Genomic DNA, 19,021 nt, shown 5'->3' on the forward strand with positions numbered 1-19,021 from the left:
AATTACATTGTGTGTGTTTGACATATTAAACCAAAAGCAATTGATTTCAGTGAAACATTAAAAAAATGTGTAAAGGAGTAAAAATATGGTTGGTTCCTCAAGAAAACAAAACCATCAGGAGTCACATAGGACCAAGCCAAGAAAAAGGTGACAAGGTTTGCATGGTTCCTAAAAGTAAAGCTCAGTGAAGATCACAAAAAAAAATCAGGAGAACACCCAGTAAATTTGATTCTGAGTCTTCTCTGTCGGCGTGTGTTTCTTTATTCCTTGGTAGACAGTAGCAGAACCCTGGAAGTGATAGGGAGTGACAGGCTATAACAGGACCTTTTTGCTTTTCTTTTCTGAGACTGGGCTGGTTTTGAACTGTGGAGCCAAGGCTGGCCTTGAATTCATGACAACCCTTCTGCCTCGGCCTCTGGGTGTCAGGATCCTCTGGACTCAGGGACTCCCAGACCTACATCAATACAGATCAACCGAAATTTCTGCCTCCTGCAGCGCAGATGGGGCGGTGAGCAGACTGGTCGCTAAATCTGGGGCGTAGGAGACCCGAGTTTGCATCCATCAGATGTCCCTGACGTGTGACCATGTTTAAGCCTTTGTGCTGAGCCTCAGTTTTCCCAGCTAAAATGTGCCATAGTGAATCCTACCGATTTGGATGTTTGCAGGATATAGCATTATCTTGACCATTTTTAAAAACTTGTCATAATATTTAGGAAAAAAGGACAACCATGAGAACTGAAATTATTTGAAGAGTTCTGTGGGAAAAAAATGGAATACAAAAGCTGGACACTTTTTGAAGCATACTACTAGGTGCCATTCGGTCCCTTCACCATGGCCTTCTAAAGTGAGACCCACTTCTGGCGCACTTTACAGATTAGGACGTGAGACAGGGAGATGATGTGTCAGTGGGTGATGGAGCCAGAAACCGCTCCACAGCCCCGGAGGCCAATGCTGGAAGCCCTCGTGGGCACCGTCTGTGGCGCCCATGCTGTGCTGCCACCGCTCTTGCAGGAAAAAGAAACATGCTAGCCAGAGTTCAAAACAAAACAGAACCTTCACTATAAGTGAAGGAGAGGGATTCTCCTGGCACTGTTTGCTTGAAAGGAATTGGCTGCTCAGTTACCAGAAGTTTTTGATTTTAGGAATTCTGTGAGTATAGTGACTCTGGCTTTTTTTATAATCAAATTATTTTTTAATTTTACTAATGTGTGCTTGCAGTACATGATGAATACAGTTATCACTTGGTGTTGGGATGTGTACATAATGCTCTCAATTCTCTTCTCTCATTTTTTAAAATTTTATAATCCCCCCCCAGTCTTCCTTTCATTTTGTGTTCTTAGGGATCTTTTTCAAGTGCATGGGGGGACCAGAAGGGGAGTAGGGAAGGGAACAAGGGAAGGAATGGGAAAAAAAGAACTGAAGGGGGAAAATGATGAAATTAGAGATTTGCAAATGGAAAGAGGATCAAGCATTGGAGAAATTAAAAAAAATTAATCTATTTAAAGAACCTCTCATTGTTGACATAAATACCCTTGTAAAAGGAATGAACCATGTTTTCTAAAGCTAAAAGTTGGGAAGAACAGCGAGGTTTTAATTTTTGTGTCTGATGTCTGGCTGTGTCCTGCATTCAGCCTGTTGTAATAGCATAAGTCACTCACCCTGGAAAGGTCTACACCCTGGAAGTTCTAGTCATGGGTAGTTTGTTCTTTCTTATTATTTTGACTTCTTGGACATCTTGGGTGGGCCTGCCAGGGCCCGTGGACCACACTTGGAGAACTGGTGCCACGGTAGGTCGCGTCTCTTGCACAACTGTCTGGACCCTGAAGCGTTAATGATTTGGTGCAAGAATCAGCAAAGCAGAGGGAGTAAAAAAGAATCAGCTGAATGTCCTTGGCAAAGAAATAGGGAAGTCAAGGTAAACCCAGAGACGTGATCTTGATGACAGGATTTTTATGAGGCTACCAGAGGAGGATCGCTGGTGTAGTCGGCATGCACAGGGAGGGCTCTAATTTGTATTAAACATGCTATGCAAATTTGTGTCTGTGCCTCATTTTCTTCTATTTAATGTTGAAAAAGTTGAAGAGGTGGTATTTTGGGAAAGGCATAAAACAGCAAGTGTACTGTGTGTGTGTGTGTCTGTGAGAGAGAGAGAGATTGAGATTGAGAAAGAGTGAGCCTGGGTGGTTTGTACCTCTCAGCACATTCACTGGTGAAGGTAATAGCAACCTCAAATTGGGAAGTAGCGGACATCTACACCTTACAGCATCCCTCTGAATGGCTCCTCCTCCTTTTTTTCCCCTTCCCTCTCCTTTCCCTTCCTCCCATTTTACAGAAAGAAAGACTAAGTATTTTCCAAGTCCCACAGCCAGTGAACGGCTGGTTGATTTTGGCTCTAAAGTCCATGCCACTTACAACCCCAACTCTCTGTAGCCTTTTTGTGACCAGTCTTGTTATTTATGACAAGTAGAAGATATGCAACCTGGGTAAAGGTTAACTGGCACACTCTGAGCGTGTCTTGTGGCTGTGTTCCTCTGCCTGTTCCGCCTGTTTCTCTTTGTCATATCATCTACCTCCTCCTGTCCCCTTCCTCCTCGTGGTGCATGCCTGACTTGTGATGATTGGTTCTTTTTGGTTCATTAACTAGAAATCATTTTCTCCTTGTTGTCTATCTTGTCCTCTGAATCGCTGCTATGAGTCCTCCCAGTTCAAGGTCCTTCTGCTGTGTGTTGGACTTCAGATGTGGAGTAGTCCCTGCAGCCATAGGGACGCTCAGAGCCACGGCTGTTCTGCCGTCTACGCAAGACATTCCACCGTGGCTTTGTCGCTTAATCCGAGTTTAACTTCTCTGTATAGTACCAATTGCAAAAGCATTTAGATACTGTAAACTTTTGCTGTACTAATGGCATTTATTTTAGAGTTTCAGATTGCCAAAAGATAAAACGGGCACCACAAAGATGGGTGACCTCGCCCCCCAGGACATGAAGAAAGTGTGCTATTTAGCCTTCATTGAGCTGACCGCCCTCTATGACGTGCTGGGTCTTGAACTGAAACAACAAAAAGCTGTGAAAATCAAGACAAGAGGTAACCTTGAGGCAAAAAATAGATTTATTCCTGCAGTAGCAGAAATGCATGTGGCTGCCTCGTGGGGGTGGAGGTGAGAGTGGGTAAGGTGATACCTCGAGGTAAATGAAGTCTACAATACACTGAAAGCCAGATTCTGAAACGTTGCCTGCAAAATATTTGTGATTCAGTGAAGACATACCCTGTCCTAGACCACAGAATAAAGTCATGATTGAATAATTACATTCCCATGGGAAGGAAATTGGGAATCTACAAATTCTAACACCTGTGTTCTGTCTTTCAGAAACTGTATATTTAAGGTCCATTTGGTGCACATAGTTATTATTTTCCAATCTTGAATGACTGCATAGTAGTGGATCCTGAGTGATTATTTTTCCTCTTCAAGATGGGGAAACGCATGAAGTAGTTAACAGCCTGACCCTTTGTTTGCATATAATTTTAATTATTGTATAAAAGCATCGTTTCCCCTGTTAGAGTTGCTATTGTGACGCTCATTATCATTCAGGTTCAGTCTATGCCTCCTTCATGGGTGCAGCTTTTCTTTTGTACACAGCGTGCTGTCTCCATCGCATGAACAGGGAACTGCTTATCAGAGTGGATGCCTCTGCCGCTTCTGTCTCTCTAAGGTTTTATTGGTCTCCAAGTCCAGATAAGGCTCTTAGGATGAAGGTTCACTGTTTAGGAATCTCTGTCCTCTTGTTTAAGCATTAAAGGTATCTCTTGAAGAGACACCAAGAAGGTGGATCGAGTTGCCATGGCAACCCCTGCCAAGCCAAGCACTCACCTGGTTCAGGTTTCAGCAGCTTTTCCACTGTGGGCTGGAGCTTAGGCCTCCTGTCTTGGACCCGAAGGCATCATGGTGAGCTCAGGTCTGGGAGGATTTTAGCTTGAGGCCTGAGGTGATAAACTTTAGAATGAAATGGTTCTTCTGGTTTTCTCCAAGTCCATTATGGAAAAAAAAAAAAAATCACAGATGATTTTTTGGGAGCCAGATGCTGGGGTAGTCATACCTGCCGTCCCAGTACTTAAAGGCTGAAAAGTTTGAGCCTCACTGAGGCTTCTTGGCAAGATCACATCTCAGAATCAAAAAGGATGCAAGATGCACCTCAGTCAGAGCACTGCTGCAAAAAGAAAGAAACAGAAAAGTAAAAGGTGCTTTTCTGAAGTTCATTACAAAATCTCAGAGCCTTCTCCAATCATGAAATAGCATAGATATAAAACAGTTGCAACTCAGCGGTGATGCTTCTTAAAGTGGCTTAGAGAAGTTTTGCTTTTCTTTATTTTTTTCCTTTTAGTATTGAGTATTGAGCATAAAGAGTGCAAAATTATGTCTCTTGCCCATTTTTCATTATTGAGTCAATCAATTATGATAATTGATTGATTAATTGGTTGATTCCTAAATTGCCCATGGTGGCCTCAAATTTGCCATCCTGCTGCCTCAGCCTCCCAAAGGAAAGGGATACAGGCCTGCGCCACTACACTGGGCCCTTATTTTTGTTTCTAGTTATGTTCTGAAGTTCCTTCAAAGTGGTGAAACATCAAGTTCTTATTTAAAACTATCCTTGTTTTAATGGAAGCAGTGAAAATTCTTTCCAGCATTGGAAAAAAAAAATCTATCTTATCCAAGATATTCCTGCTGTATAGTAGACACTTGGCATTCTTGAGATTGCATCTTAGTTCCCAAACCAAGAAGTCATTTCCTGGGTTACTGGCATTCTTTGCATTATACTGCGGTGTCTGAGTGGCTGATGCTGTCATTTTCCTGGCTGGGGCTCCGTAAATCCTTGGCTAATTGAATGACAGTGTCAGAAATCCCTCCACGTTTCTGTTTTTTATTAACAATGGAAGTAAAGCAGCTTTGTTTTCCCATTACAGATTCTGGTCTTTTTGGTGTTTCATTGACCATGTTGTTAGAAAAAGATCAGAGGACAGTACCAGGAACTCGAATACCCTTGATCTTTCAAAAAGTAAGTCGGCCTGAACTGGATGGTGGGGAGAGAAGACACTTAAACATATAATATGTTTTTTGTTTTGTTTTGTTTTGTTTTTTTACTCATGCTATTAGAATATAGTTTTGTAACTGATATGTTGTTTTATTTTGTACTTCGATTTTCTATTCAGGAAGCAAATTTCTTTCAAGGGCTCATAATTTTTATTTCATGGTGATGCTTTCTCTGTTATTACTGTAACTGTGATTACCTGCCCTCATTTTCCTGTCTTATATTAGCTGCTTTTGTATAATTGAGATTTCAGTTCTATAATACATAGGAAAGGGAACTGCTTATAAATTTCTAGGGAATTGAGCCCTCATGAATATTTCATGCCCGCATGTATTTCCCAAGCTTTCCCATTTACAGGGAGGATGTCCAATTTAATTTCCCAGTGTCTGTGTCCAAAATAGGCAAAGAAACCATAAAGTAGAATTAGGAAATGATTGCTAAACTGTCAAGTCGCTTGTGCAGTCAACACACTATTGTACATAAAGAGATTATCCATAGCAATAAAAAGCTTCAACCCAACCTCTGAGCCATCCCTGTGCAGGGACACAGATTACATCTGTTCAGAGCCAGGCAGTGCAGGAGAGAAAGCGGCCATTCAGTTGCGACTACCCAAGCTGGAGCATCATCAAGCAGCCGGGGGTGTCAGGGCTTCTGAGATATCCAGGGACAGAAGAAATTGACTCAAAAAGTTGATTGGTCTAGCAAACTCACCCAGTCCCTTAGTGCTTCGTTTTCCTTGATTCCGAATCTGTCACTTCCCTGTCCTAGCTGTCCGTCTGTGCTTTTGTTCCTTGTCTCACGTTCATCCCCGGGAATTTTTTCTGATGAATTTGGCTCTGCCTGGTGTGTCCTGTTCCTTGACCTCCACCATAGGATGCCCATAGAACCAGTATGGGAATGGGCAGCTGTCAACAGCACCTGTGATTAAGACAGGCAGAAAATGCAGACTACATAATAAATTCGAGGGTCAGTAGAAATTGTTAGACACAGGTGGTTTTGCAAAGCAGGGAACCTCAGCAGTGCCCCTGCCAGATGAATCAGCTAACGTTTAGCAAAACCAAATTGATAGGTTGTATGCAGAGATGGAGAGGTTTATTTTAAAGAATTTGATATCATTGTGGACATTGAGGAATCCAATATACCATGAGTGGAGCAGCCAGCAGGCTAGAGACATGGGCAAAAGTGGGTGCTGTGGGCTTGCAGCAGAACAGCTGCTTTTTTGGGGAACCTCCATCTTTAATTTGAGGCCTTCCATTGATTGGACAAGGCCCACCACAGCATTACAGAGGAATGTATCTGATTTACTCAAACTCTGCTGATTTAAATTCTGGTCACATCTAACTGAAAAGATGGTAGTGGTACCATCTAGGTTGGTGCTCAAAGTGGACACAATATCCTTGCCAAATCGGCACACAGTTATCAATGTGCCAGGGAAGATCAGCAAGCTTGGGGCTTTATGAGGTTCTGGTGCCAACTGTGGATCTCATCTTAAGAAAGATCCTCTTTGTCATTGCTCTGGGCATCATTATTTTGCTGCTTTGTGTTTTTGTATGTATAAAATTATACTTTACACTCCGGAAGCTCTTCAGGGTTTTGGGGACTTTGGGAGCCTGTAAGTTCCTAGTCCTGCATAACAGCTCCACACGTTTTCATTCGGGTATGAAATGCAAGGGGCCGAGAAGGGTTCACTTGTAGGGCGCACTTTTCTGTGTGAACCCCCTGAACTAGAAGCAATAAGTTACAGTGTTCTGCTATGCAAATTATGTTTTGATTTATAGCTGACAACTTAGTTTTGTAAAAAGAAAGATTTGGGAACCAGAGTAGGCAAAGTGCGTAACAAGAAGACTGATGATTGCCAGACTTCGGGGAGCTACACTTGAATGTTGAAGCAATATTGTGGGACCACAAAGTGCACTCATAAAGCTTATCTGTTGTCAGTGAATCGTATCTGTTTGGCTTTTTTCTCTAGCGTTGTGGAAAGAGGCACATTTTTAAACTACATCCTCAGACAGGGCTGGAGAGACAGAATGGTTAATTATAATCTGTGGGGAAAGAGAACTTGATAGAATTAGCCATGCTGGCATGCTCACTGTCAAGCCAATTGGGGAAATCAAACACACCATGTATTAAAAAAAAATCTGACTTTATTTGATTTTTCAGTTTCCGTATTTTGAGAAATGCTATAAATTACTGATAAAGTACAGACTATGTAAGATGAATTACAGGCCACTTAAGATAAATCACTGAAAACAATATAATTATATAGAAAAATATATTCTGTCTTTTAAGTTTGAAAGTTAAAGCTATTGATTGTTATTATATTTTCATAATGTAATATAATGTGGTAGCCAAGACAGTTCTTTTTGTTTTGGTGGTACCAAGGTTGAGCTCGGGAGACCATGCATGGCGAGACAATCTCTCTCCCACTGACCTAATGTTCTCAACCCTTTTTTGAGGTAGGCTCTCATCAAGTTGCCTACTCTGGCTTTGAGCTTGCTGCCCTCCTGCCTCAGCCTCCTAAGTAGCTGTGGGTACCATGCCTTGCTCTAAAACTTTATTTTCAAGATGAGAAGAAAATATGGATCATTTTTTCAGACAGTGTTCATAACTATTAGATGTTGTTCAGCTTTACAGAATAATAAAATGACTCAAATATAAAAATTCAGAAATTTCTCTCAGTTATTTAGAGATTGAAACTTTTGAGTATTTAATGAAAGCAAAAGTCATATACTACTAAAACATTTACCTCAGCAGGGAGCACCTTATTTTATTCTTACTAGTATAGAAAAGCATTTAAACATTTTGCAAGGTAAAATAAAAATCAGTGATATTTATAAATTTTAATACCTATGGAAATTGAATAGTTACAAATTGGTTTTAAATGCTTTTATTAAGTAATGCTCAGTTAACTAAAATTTTTAGTCTTTGCTATGGGATTTTATCCAGTGTAATTGGAAAAGTATGATCTTGAAAAATACTTGTTTAGTTTTTTAAAACAATAATTCACTGTCTTACTGGTCAAAGATGCTTGAACTAATAATAGGTTACTAGGATTGTTTGTTTGTGTTGCTGGGTTTTAAACCCAGGGTATTCACACTGACCTATATCCCTACTGCTTTGTAATTGTATTTTGACACAGCATTTCACCTGGTTGCCCAGGCTGCTGTTACTGTCTCAGCCTTCCAGAATGCTGGGATCGTAGGCACAGTGCCACTAAGACCTGGCCGTAGAGCAGCTTTGGGACTGTCTGGGTTTGATGCTCACCTGAGGCCTCAGTGTGAGAGCATCTTCAGCTGTGACCTAATGCAAGGATTCAGGAAGTCCAGACACTGAAGAAAAAGAGCCCCGGGCTCCAGTGTCTCCACCCTACCCTGTCCCGGAGTTTTGGGCATCAGTTCAAAGGGCAAAGACTTTATGATGCCCTGTTCTGCTCTTGACACTTTTATATGGAAGGAGAATCAGGAAGAACTCTGTGCCTTATAGAGCCTTTGTGAATCAGCAAAGATGTCCCTGAAGAAAAAAATAGTTCTTACATTTCTTTGCTCTCTGGGTGGTTTTATGCCTTAGGGTGCACAGAAACAGTTACAGGAGACAGCAGAGGAGGGATGGTGGGGTTAGTCTGTTAGGGGAGGAGAAGCCTGTTGGGTGAGGGGTGCGTGTTGCAGCCAAAAGACCCTGTGCGCAGTGTGTGGGTGCTTGGTTTAAACTTAGGACGACTTGGAAACTGGTTTCCTTCAAGTCAGTAGCACAGCCCTCATCACACACAGCCCAGGTACCGCAAGGCCAGGTCTTCCCGATGCAAGCCCAGCCCGCCAGGGGACCCACGGCACTTTTACCTCCTTGAGAGTCTTCAGCAGTTCATTGCTGTAATTCCCTCATTTGCCTTATTGTTAAGAGTTTCTGGCTTACGTATTTGAAGAGAACTTTATTTTCATGGGGTTTTTATGATTTAATTGATGCCTTCTTCAAGAGTATTTTTCTTACAGTTTACTACTGATGGCTTTATAATGAGTATTAAACTAGGTGTAATCCCAGGACTCTGGGAGGCTGAGGCAGGAGGCTAAGTTTGAGCCCAGTCTGGGGAATTGAGTGAGATTCTGTCTCAAAGTAGAAGGTTCTGTCTCAAGGTTCAGTGCCCCGCACCGCCAAAAAAGGAATCAGTTTTTTTCTTCGTGTCCTAAGTAATTCTTCCCTGAGACAACGCAAAAATCAGATGTAAATGGAGAAACACTACAGTTTCATGAGATTCATTTGGTTGTACAACGTATGTTCCTGGAAAAGCATGGAAAATGCAAGTTTTAGTTGCTTCTCAGTAGGAGCTTCTCTCTTCTCGTTTGGAAGACCACAGCCATTCTGTGATAAAGTAGAACAAGACCCAGCCTTCTCTAAATCGTAACTAAAGCTTTTGGACTTTCTGTTTTAAAGAAAGGATTTAGAACCGCGTACAATCCAGTTCGGTATCAGTGTGACCAGCTTTCCTGTACTCATATGTGAAACAAATGTTAAAATTGTACCTGTTACAAACAGCAGAATCAGAGCGGTTTTCTGTTCCCACAGCTGATTTCTCGCATTGAGGAGGGAGGTCTGGATACCGAAGGGCTCCTGCGGATACCTGGTGCTGCAGTTAGAATTAAGGTAACGTGACCTCGGGGCTCTGCCGATGTACATTTTAGATGTACGTTTCATGGTTTCATTGCAGGTTTGCATTTTAAAATACAGCTTCTCATCCCCACCTCCTTGTTCCTATTGGTAGATAAGTGGGTAAATTAAAAGAATACAATCACTTAACACTCATAATACCTAAGGAGATAGACAATTCTCCTTAAGGAAGCAAGAGGCATTATGGTAACCACTGTTGATAACCTTGTACTCTGTTTTTATATCATATGCTATGTCTATCCTTGGTTTTGACTGACAGCTTTGTTTTATCATGTTTGATTTTATTCTCTTACAAAAAAGTAATAAGATCTATGGGAGCAATAAAACCCAAAATGTGTAAATTTTATTGTAATAAAGAGAGGGAAAAAAAAGTGCCCTAGAGGGTACAACAGCAAGTGTGTTTAGGGGTGTTAAATAGATGACCATATTAATATTTTTGATTGGATCATTGAACACAACTATTTTCAGTCTCACTGTTTGAATGTTCACTTTGTGACCTGAATCACCATTTCAAAGATGATAGTGTGTAATCTATTAACTGGTGATATCTTACTGGTTTTTTTTCTGTAATTCTGTATTACTTGTACCCTTACACTGTTTTGTTTTGTTCTGTTTTATTTTCTCTTTTTCTTTTTAAATAAAAAAAAATCACTTAACACTCAGTGCGTCTTTAACTTTTTCATTTTGGTCTTTTCGAGATAGTGTCTCATGATGCAGTTCAGCCCGTTCTTGAACTTTCTTTATAGCCCAGGCTTTTCTCAGACTCACAATGATCCTCTTGCCTCAGCATCCTGAGTACTGGGATTATAGACGTGCACCACTATGCCCAGCTATCAGTCTTTATTCTTTATGGTCACTGTATTACCTCTGATGAGGCTGCGATCTACAGAACAGGATGCGTGCACAGGTCAGCGGGGGGCGGGTTCAGTCAGGATGAGTAGAAACAGTTGAAGTTTTACTGTAAAACAGACAGGAACCCAAGACTCGGCAGTGAGCTGACAAGGAATTGTGACACAGGCTCCCATCCGTAGTCAGTCTCTGTGAATGGGCCCGATGAGACTCTCACAGCTCCCCATGTCACTGGAGCCAGGGTAGCCTGGATCGGAAGTGAGTGGATTCCTAGACTTGGCAGTTTGTTGCCCATTTTCCTCACTCACTATTTTCTCTCTCTGTGTGGCATTTCCTTCATCAGTGTGCCCCAATTCCTGTTCTGGGAAAGAAAGCATCCAGTGAAAGCACAGGAAAGGTGGAATAAAGCCAGGCATGGTGGTGCATGCCTGTAATGTCAGCACTCTGGGAGGCTGAGGCAGGAGGATGGCTAGTCTAAGCCCAGCCTGGCCAGTTGAAAGGCTTATCAAGACCCCATCTAAAATGGGTACAGGTCTTTTGCATCAGAGAGGGGAGCAAGCTATGGAGCACGGCAGGAGGGAGGAAAGGGGAAGGGAGTGAAGAAGAATTGAGATGTGTTGTGCATCTCATCTCAGCTCCTCATGATGAATGTGATCATCAGTGTACAGCAAACATGGGCTGCCAAAAATGGAAACTTGAAGGCAACCCAGTTCAAAGGCCTTGGAATGAGTCCTCAGACAGACACGCACGCACGCACGCACAGACGCGGGCTGACCCTACAGCTGGTGCATACTACACATGCTTCCCAGGAGTGTTTGCATTATAAAAGGGCATCCCTGCTTGGAAGCGCAGCTCTGTGTAAAAAAGTTGTCAAGAAAAATGCTTAATACTCCTTCACTATCTCTTGTCTTCGAGACCAGCTTTAGTTTTGTACTGAGATACTATGAGAAACTGCCCACATCCAGCATTCAACCTTCCCTGATTTGAGAACCCATCAGAAGACAGGACTGAGGGGCGGGACGTCTGAGCTCGCTTCCCATAGGTCTGCTCTGTATGAAAACTGCCAGGACAAAGCGGGTCTCAGTGGGTGTGCCTGGGCCCAGCCCGGGGTTCTGTGTTGCGGTGCTTCTGGGGTTGGGATTGCTGTGTGTGCTCCCCAAACTTTGCAGTGCCTGCTCATGTGATATATTTCTTTACCTTATCACACTGGCTGCAGTGTAGCTGGCTCTTAGCACACAGCAATCTCGTTTTCCTAGGATTCTGGTTCCCTGGCCCAGCAGCTCATACACATCAGCTCCTGTCCGTGCAGTGGACATTCCCAGCACTGCTTCTGTGTCTTTCTCAGTTTGCTAACTCGCTGTTGCCCAGATGCTTCTATCACCTACAGCGAGCTCATCAGTCAACCCGAGGTGCTGTGTGTGCTCCTGAGAGGTGCCCTCTCTCAGAGATCTCCCTTGGGGACGGATGGGTCCTGTCACTTTGTGAACTGGAGCCAGTGTGAGTCTTGTTGCTCAACTGGCTTCTCAGGCCACTTCAGCCCACAGGGCCCAAAACGTGTTCACGTTGGCACAGAGTGGGGAATGCAAAGTGGATTTTCTTTGGTGCCAGAAGAACAGCTAAATGTAATTTCCATGGAGGCCAACTAAGTGGGTCAAATTGGGCCAAGTCACCCAGCATGTTTTCATACGCCAGACTGTGTAGCAGGTGGTCCATTCCATTGGAAGTAATTTAAAAGTTAAACCAAAGTTGGCATGGTGGTACACTCCTGTAATCCCAGCACTCGGGAGGCTGAGGCAGGAGGATCATTGTGAGTTTGAGGCCAGCCTGAACTGCATAGTGAGACCCTGTCTCAAAAAGATAAAAAAAAAGAAAAAAAGCTAAACTTTAGTAATCTCTTTTCTTCCAGACTCCACCAGATTTCTTTGTGCTTTTCTCCCTTCTCCCCTCACTCTGCACCCCTCTGTTTTCCTTCTGTGCCTCTTTTCTTTCCCTTCTCTCTTTTTCTCCTTTCCACTACCCATTTCTGGGTTTACCCTCATATTTTTCACCCATTACAAAAATAATTAGGGTGGGGAATGTGTGTGGGTTAGGAAGAAGAAATGTGATAAATTCACCTTAAAAACTGAAGAAGGGCTGGGGTTGTAGCTCAGCAAGAGAGCGCTGGCCCAGCACGAGGGTTCCCTGAGTTCCATGACCAGCACTGCTGGATTGGGGCTTTTTCAAATAATAGAAATAACATAAACTGGGGGGAATGTTCAACACGATGAGATTTATGCCGTGGTCAAAAGCACGTGGCAAGAAGTAATGAGACTAAGTTGATTTATTAGTACTTCTGACTGGCAGATTTTGGGGCAGGCTTTGAGGCAAGTGAACTAGGTGTTTCCAGTTAACTCAAACTGCTTTCCCGAGGTGGCGATAGAATGTCTGTGCATTGCAGACAGAGATACCGATATGTTTTCACACCTCATTTGCTCTGGCATTTGCTGTTCCATTTCTCAGAGGTGACTAAGCAGAGGTAATCTGGTTAGGTTTGAGATTGATGATCCATTTGGTTATGTAATACAGTTATGAATAATTGAAAATGGTCTTTTTAATAGAGTGAAGGATTATAGAATCTAGCAGCGTGCCTCAAATGCAAAGACTGAACCAACATTTTTGCTCAATGTGTACTACTTAAAGTTTGTTGAGTAAATAAAAAAATGTGTGTGTGTGTGTGTGTGTGTGTGTGTGTGTGTGTGTGTATCTGTGTCTGTGTCTTCAGTAAAATTTCTCCTTGGTAAAGTACAACCAGAGTAGGAAGGCATCCTATTTCTCTGAGTAACAAAGTGATGACTTGGATACTGCAATACGTTTTCTTTTTCAGTGTAGAATTTTTGTAAAGTGGGAAATGTATCATGATCTCAGCAGGGGGACAAATGCATTTACTGATAGCTTTTTCTTTCTTTTTCTTTTTTTCTCTTTTTTGGCCTTGTGCCTTTCAGAATCTATGCCAAGAACTAGAAGCAAAGTTTTACGAAGGGACTTTTAATTGGGAAAACGTCAAACAGCACGATGCAGCCAGCCTACTGAAGCTCTTCATCCGGGAGCTGCCCCAGCCGCTGCTCAGTGTCGAGTACCTCAAAGCCTTCCAGGCCGTCCAGAGTAAGTGCCACCGTGCTTTAACACAGCCCTTGCACCGGTGCCATGCATATTAATTGTCTGCATGACACTTGGCAACCTGAGGCACACAGCCAGATGGATTTGGATAAACGCGGCAACTGGCACTCAGACGCCACATGTTGGCCCCCGTTCTTTTATAAATCTACATGTCCAAGTAAATAGGTAACGGATGTTCTCCTTGTGTGTAGGTTCAAGGCGAGGCGGGCAAGCAGTGCAGTGTAGTTTGGAGTTAAACGTAGAGGCGGCGTTACATTGCTCTCTCAGCAGAGGGAGTCACATAAGGTCTCTGAAAGAGTTTTGCAGCCAAGCATTCAAAGCAACCCTTACGGGGAAGCTGGGGATTAGCCGTTATCAGGGAAAGTACAGGAAGTCGTGGGAGAGTCTGGGAGCCTTTCCTGAAAACTTCAGTTCTGCCATGGTTAGGGAGCCAGGACAGGGCATTCTGCTGTCTCACGAGTGCGGAGCTGCACGCTGTGTTTTGTGTTCTGGGCGGGCACCAGACTGGTGTTTGTAGTCATCTTTACTCCTTGTCAAGGAGAGATCGCAGAAGGTTTATGTCTTGGCACAATTATTCATCTTATTTGTAGATGTCAGCAAAAGAGAAAAAAGTCCTCAGTTTTTAGATAATCATGTCTTTCGCTTCCACACTGGACCGTTTTTTACGGTGAAGGAGGGGCTTTCTCACTACTGACCTTGTCAGTCAGATCTGCTGTGAGCTCATCTGAAAGCCAGACTGAGATGAAGCTTTGGGTCAGCTTGTGTTGTTTCTTCAGGATTTCTAAGGAAGACATGAAATCTGCTGTGAAATTTTGTTTGTTTCTTAATGGATTCATTTAACAGACCAAACCTTCTGATTAAAAATTTTTGATTAATGTTGTTACTTTGCCTACATTTCCGAGGTATGGGTTAAAAGACTAAATCTGTTTCTGACAAAGTCATGTTGACACGATCCTAGCTACCCAGGGATTTCTTAGAATAGGACAGAGATGACCAGGAACAGTAGCAGTGGGGATGATAATGCACATTGCAGGCTGTTGAGTGGCTGCTTGGTTTTCTGGTTCTTTCCACGGCAGGTGTGGATCACCTCCTGTTTCCTAGGCCCCCTGTGACACATGGCTGTGGGAACTTGTGGACTCTTCCGCAGTCTATTTGCCCCCCATTAAAGGAAATATTGTGCACAGTTTAGATTGCAGCCTGGTACTCTCTCGTGGAAGGTCCCATCTCCTGTGCCTTTTCACCGGCCGGTGATCATGACGCAGAAGTGACAGTGATTTCCAGAGCTCTGTGTGTGTCTGCAAACAGACGGCCGCTTGTCATCCTATCCCAGTTGGAAGTGAGCATCCGAGAGACGGAAGTGGGAGCAGCTGGTCCCCCAGTCGCCCACAAACACCGCCCCCCCGCCAGTGCGCGCTGCTCAGTCTTTGTGTCTCACTTCTCGCTGAGATGTTTATGCCAAGTAACTTTTTCTTGGAAAATGCAAAAAAAAAAACCAAAACAGTGCAGGGAAATGTTCCTTAAAGAGAAGAGCTCAGCTCTGTGTCCTCTGTCTGCAGATCTTCCCACCAAGAAGCATCAGCTGCAGGCCTTGAACCTCCTCATCATCCTGCTACCTGACGCAAACAGAGACACGCTGAAGGTCAGCTGCCTGGGTTTGTATTCAGTACCCTGAGCCACAGGGTAATTGTCCATCATTTATGGCAAAACAACTTGATGTTTACACTGGAAATGTTAGTAAGTCCAAAACGAAAGGCCCTATTTTAAGGACAGATGGTGAGAGACCTCTTTTAACGATTTATTTTGTGGCTTGTGATTGTTTTGTTTTTGAATTTTCACTGTAACATTTGTTCTACCCAAGCAGGTTGTTCCAGTTCCTTGGTTAATAGAAACATAGATGCTTATTTTTTGTCCTTTTTTCTAGATTTTCCAAATTTTATTTCATGACTGCATGTTAAGAAGGGGGAAATAAATGTTTAAAAATCTTAAGGGTCATGAGACTTCTTCTCTAAAGATGCTACAATTGTAATTCCAAGGGATGGGGTGTGAGGTGGTTCTTAGTGTGTGAGCCTAAAGATAGACCAAGTCAAAGGAATTCTATTATTTCTTTAAGGGCTTAAGTTTCCAATTTATTTTACTTTGAAATGATTTGTTCTAAGAATTCTATGATTTAATACTATTTATTATAAATATTATCAGAAGCTGTTAATGATCAGCATGAATTATCTCATAGTGATTATCTTAATGACCCAAGCTAATAGAGTTGTTATAAAGGTTTATTTATTAACATGAAAACAATATATAAATGAATATTTACTTATGCTTTGACACTCCCTTAAATATTATTTTGAATAGGCAAGACCCTTCTTTATCCACTACATTTCTTTCTATTACAAAATGAAATCTCATGTCAAGCTATTTCTTGACATGTTGGTAAATCTCAGAAATGTTTTCTTGCGACTCATGAAAACACCTTGACTTCTAGCTGCATAAGAGATCAATCCTCAGCGCCCATGGAGTGAATATTACACTTAACTTTTCTGGATCCAGCAGCTCATGTGGATTGCTGGAGGCAGATGGGGAGAAGCTCCCCAGCACTCCCCTTTCACTGTCACATGTTATGGGGTGGGCCAACGACTGAGGCAGAGGCTGGCTCTAGGGAGCGGAACCTCCAGGTGCATGCATAGCACTGCATGTGGGGTGTGTCGATTGTGGGGTGTGTCAGCCTGTGACTGGGGGAGCCAGCCATGCACCCATCCTCATAGGAAGAGGAGCATTGTTCCCTCACTCACATAAAGGTCCCCATTTGTGTGACAACACGGTGGGTGGATGAGCAGCGTAGCACAGGAAGTGAGAAGCATGCGAGTTAAACCATCCCTGCACTCCAGGGGGTTCCAGGAGCTACAGGCGGAAACTATTCTTGCAGTGTGGGTTCTAATGATTGGGCAAAGCTGCCTAAATTATTCTCTGGACTTCACCATCAAATTCTTAAGCACAGTCTTTGCACAATTCTGTTTAAGAATATAATTTTTAAAAATTTAGGGCAGCTTTTAATTTGCAATCTTATAATTAATTAACTTTTGGGAGGATCAAAAACCAGGAGATGAAAAGAAGTGATTTTACTTATTTACAAAGCTTAAGTGACTTAATTAGCTGGCTTTGAAGAGGTTTCAAACAAGAACTCTAATTATAAAGAATGGTAACAGTACACCATGAGCCATAAACTTATAAGCTGTAAATTCAGTTTTTTCTGGTTTTGGTTTTTGAGACACCATTGCGCTATATAGTTCAGGCTGACTTTGAACTTGCCATAGATCCCAGGCTGACCTTATGGTGATCCTCCCGCCTCAGCCTCCCAAAGTGCTGAGATTACAGGTGTGCACCGCTGCCTAGCTCCCATTTAGCTTTATGAATGAGAAGGGAAGTTCCATGGCAGTGTGCTCTCAGGAGGCCCCATGCAAAGCTCCATCCCTCTCCCCAGTCCCTCATCTAGCAGGTCAGCATCACTGGAGGAATCAGTGATGGCTGATGTAGAACATTTCTGTGGCAGATTTGAGGGAGAAGGGGCTGCTGGTTGAATACTACATCCTGCCCTGAGGGCTAAGCAAGTGCCCTGCTGAGCGAGCATCATTTTTGCCTTGATCACTGTGTCTTTGGACCCGTGATCAGACCCACTTTCATGAGTAACCCTGCTGACTTCAATTCAGTTGGACCTCATAACACAGGCTCATCATAACACAGGCTCATTATTGTTTGTTTTCAGACAGTCTCTCTCTGTGGAGTTCAGACTGGCCTTGAACTCACTGTGTAGCGCAGGCTGGTCTTGAGCTTGAGCTGATCCTCCTGCCTCAGCCTCCCTAGTGCTGGGATTATAGGTGTGTGCCTCACATCTGGCAGGAAGTATTTTTTAAAGGAAATTGCTTGCAGTTTCGATGAAAAGCATGTGCCGCAGGGTATTCAGTAAGTGCAAGGCTCACCTCCTACTGATTTCCTGTTTTCTCTCTCCTTCATTGTTTCTTCTCCTCTTCCCACAGCTTCTCCTTCCCTCTCTCCCTCGCTCGCTAAGATTCTGGAGGTAGTATTTATTATTTGGTACCAGGAATTGAACCCATGACCTCAAGGCTTGCCAGGCAGGCACTGTGCTGCTGAGCTGTATCCTCAGCTGGCGGTAGCATTTTGAATAACCTTATTGTTTATGCACACCACAATTAAAATAATTACTTCATCTCTATAATTTATGCTCATAAAGAAAATGATGCACTGGTCCCTGAACAATTATTCTGGTCTCTTTGGAACAAAATTAAATAATTTTTTTCCAAACTTCAATTAATCTTTTGTCTTCATTGGAGAACTCGTTCCTATAGAACACGATGCTTGGATTACAGTTTCACTTCCTGAGCCCTCTGTCAGAAATTAGGCACATAAATCCTATTGCTAGATATTAAAATTCTGTGTCGGTTTTAAATTTTCGAGGTCTATTTAACAGCTAAATTTGATTAAAGATCAACCTGTGGGTATTTAGAGGAAATTCTGGTTTTTTTCTTTCTTAACTCTGAGTTCCTGTAGCGGACAGATGTTTTCCCCCCTTTTCCATCCTGGTATCATATATTCACTTTTTATTCAGTAGGGATGTCAGGCCAACTCTAAAGCATTCTTTCAGCAGTGAGGGGTTCAGAAGCTGAAGCCAGATAGATTAGCAGTTGAGTTCCTTCTCCTCTGTGTGTGCCCGCCGGTGGCTGCAGGGGGTCACCTGATGTCCCTTAGCACCGTTCCCTCACCTGTGCAACGGAGATGACCAGCTCTGCCTTCAGTCAGGGTTAAGCGAGGTGACCTCAGGATGTGTGGAAAGCCCAGCTTCACCCAGAGAGCACATTAACCACCCTCGCTGAGTTCTGGACACGAATAAGAAGGCAAAAGAAGAACTGGTGTCCGTCAGGGTGGGCAGCCTCAGGGGCAGGGCCCCTGCAGCAAGGCAGAAGCGGGCAGCGCCGCAGAGCTGAGCGTGATTAGCACGTTCTGGGGAGAAGCCCCGCTAACCCCTTCCTTCCTTCCTTCCTTTCTGTCTCCTCTCTGCTCTTCTCTCTTGTCCCTCCCTCCCCATCACAATCTTCTTTCTCTTTAGGTTCCCCACCAGCCAGCTACTGAGCTCCTCAAATAAGGAAACTGAGGCAGAATGAGCCCCTTTAAAGACACTCTTTAATCTATAGAGAGAAAAGCATGGGACTTCCAGAAACATGTAAACGTTTGTGTGTTATTTGATAAACACTCGGAGCGTGGTG

General features: G+C 43.1%; 1 protein-coding gene across 4 annotated transcripts in view; it reads left to right on the forward strand.

The window, feature by feature from the left end:
* Arhgap18 (Rho GTPase activating protein 18) overlaps positions 1-19,021 on the forward strand; it is a 177,374-nt gene that overhangs the window by 133,039 nt on the left and 25,314 nt on the right. For all 4 annotated transcript variants that reach the window (XM_063232870.1, XM_063232869.1, XM_013151040.3 and 1 more), the window contains exons 6-10: positions 2,916-3,081; positions 4,957-5,048; positions 9,639-9,716; positions 13,571-13,730; positions 15,302-15,384. In XM_063232870.1, the coding sequence (XP_063088940.1) occupies positions 2,916-3,081; positions 4,957-5,048; positions 9,639-9,716; positions 13,571-13,730; positions 15,302-15,384 (579 nt within the window). The remainder of the gene's footprint in view (positions 1-2,915; positions 3,082-4,956; positions 5,049-9,638; positions 9,717-13,570; positions 13,731-15,301; positions 15,385-19,021) is intronic.

The sequence above is a fragment of the Cavia porcellus genome, unplaced genomic scaffold, assembly GCF_034190915.1.
Source record: "Cavia porcellus strain 051 isolate PalLab524CR breed Dunkin Hartley unplaced genomic scaffold, mCavPor4.1 scaffold_22, whole genome shotgun sequence".
NCBI lineage: Eukaryota > Metazoa > Chordata > Mammalia > Rodentia > Caviidae > Cavia > Cavia porcellus.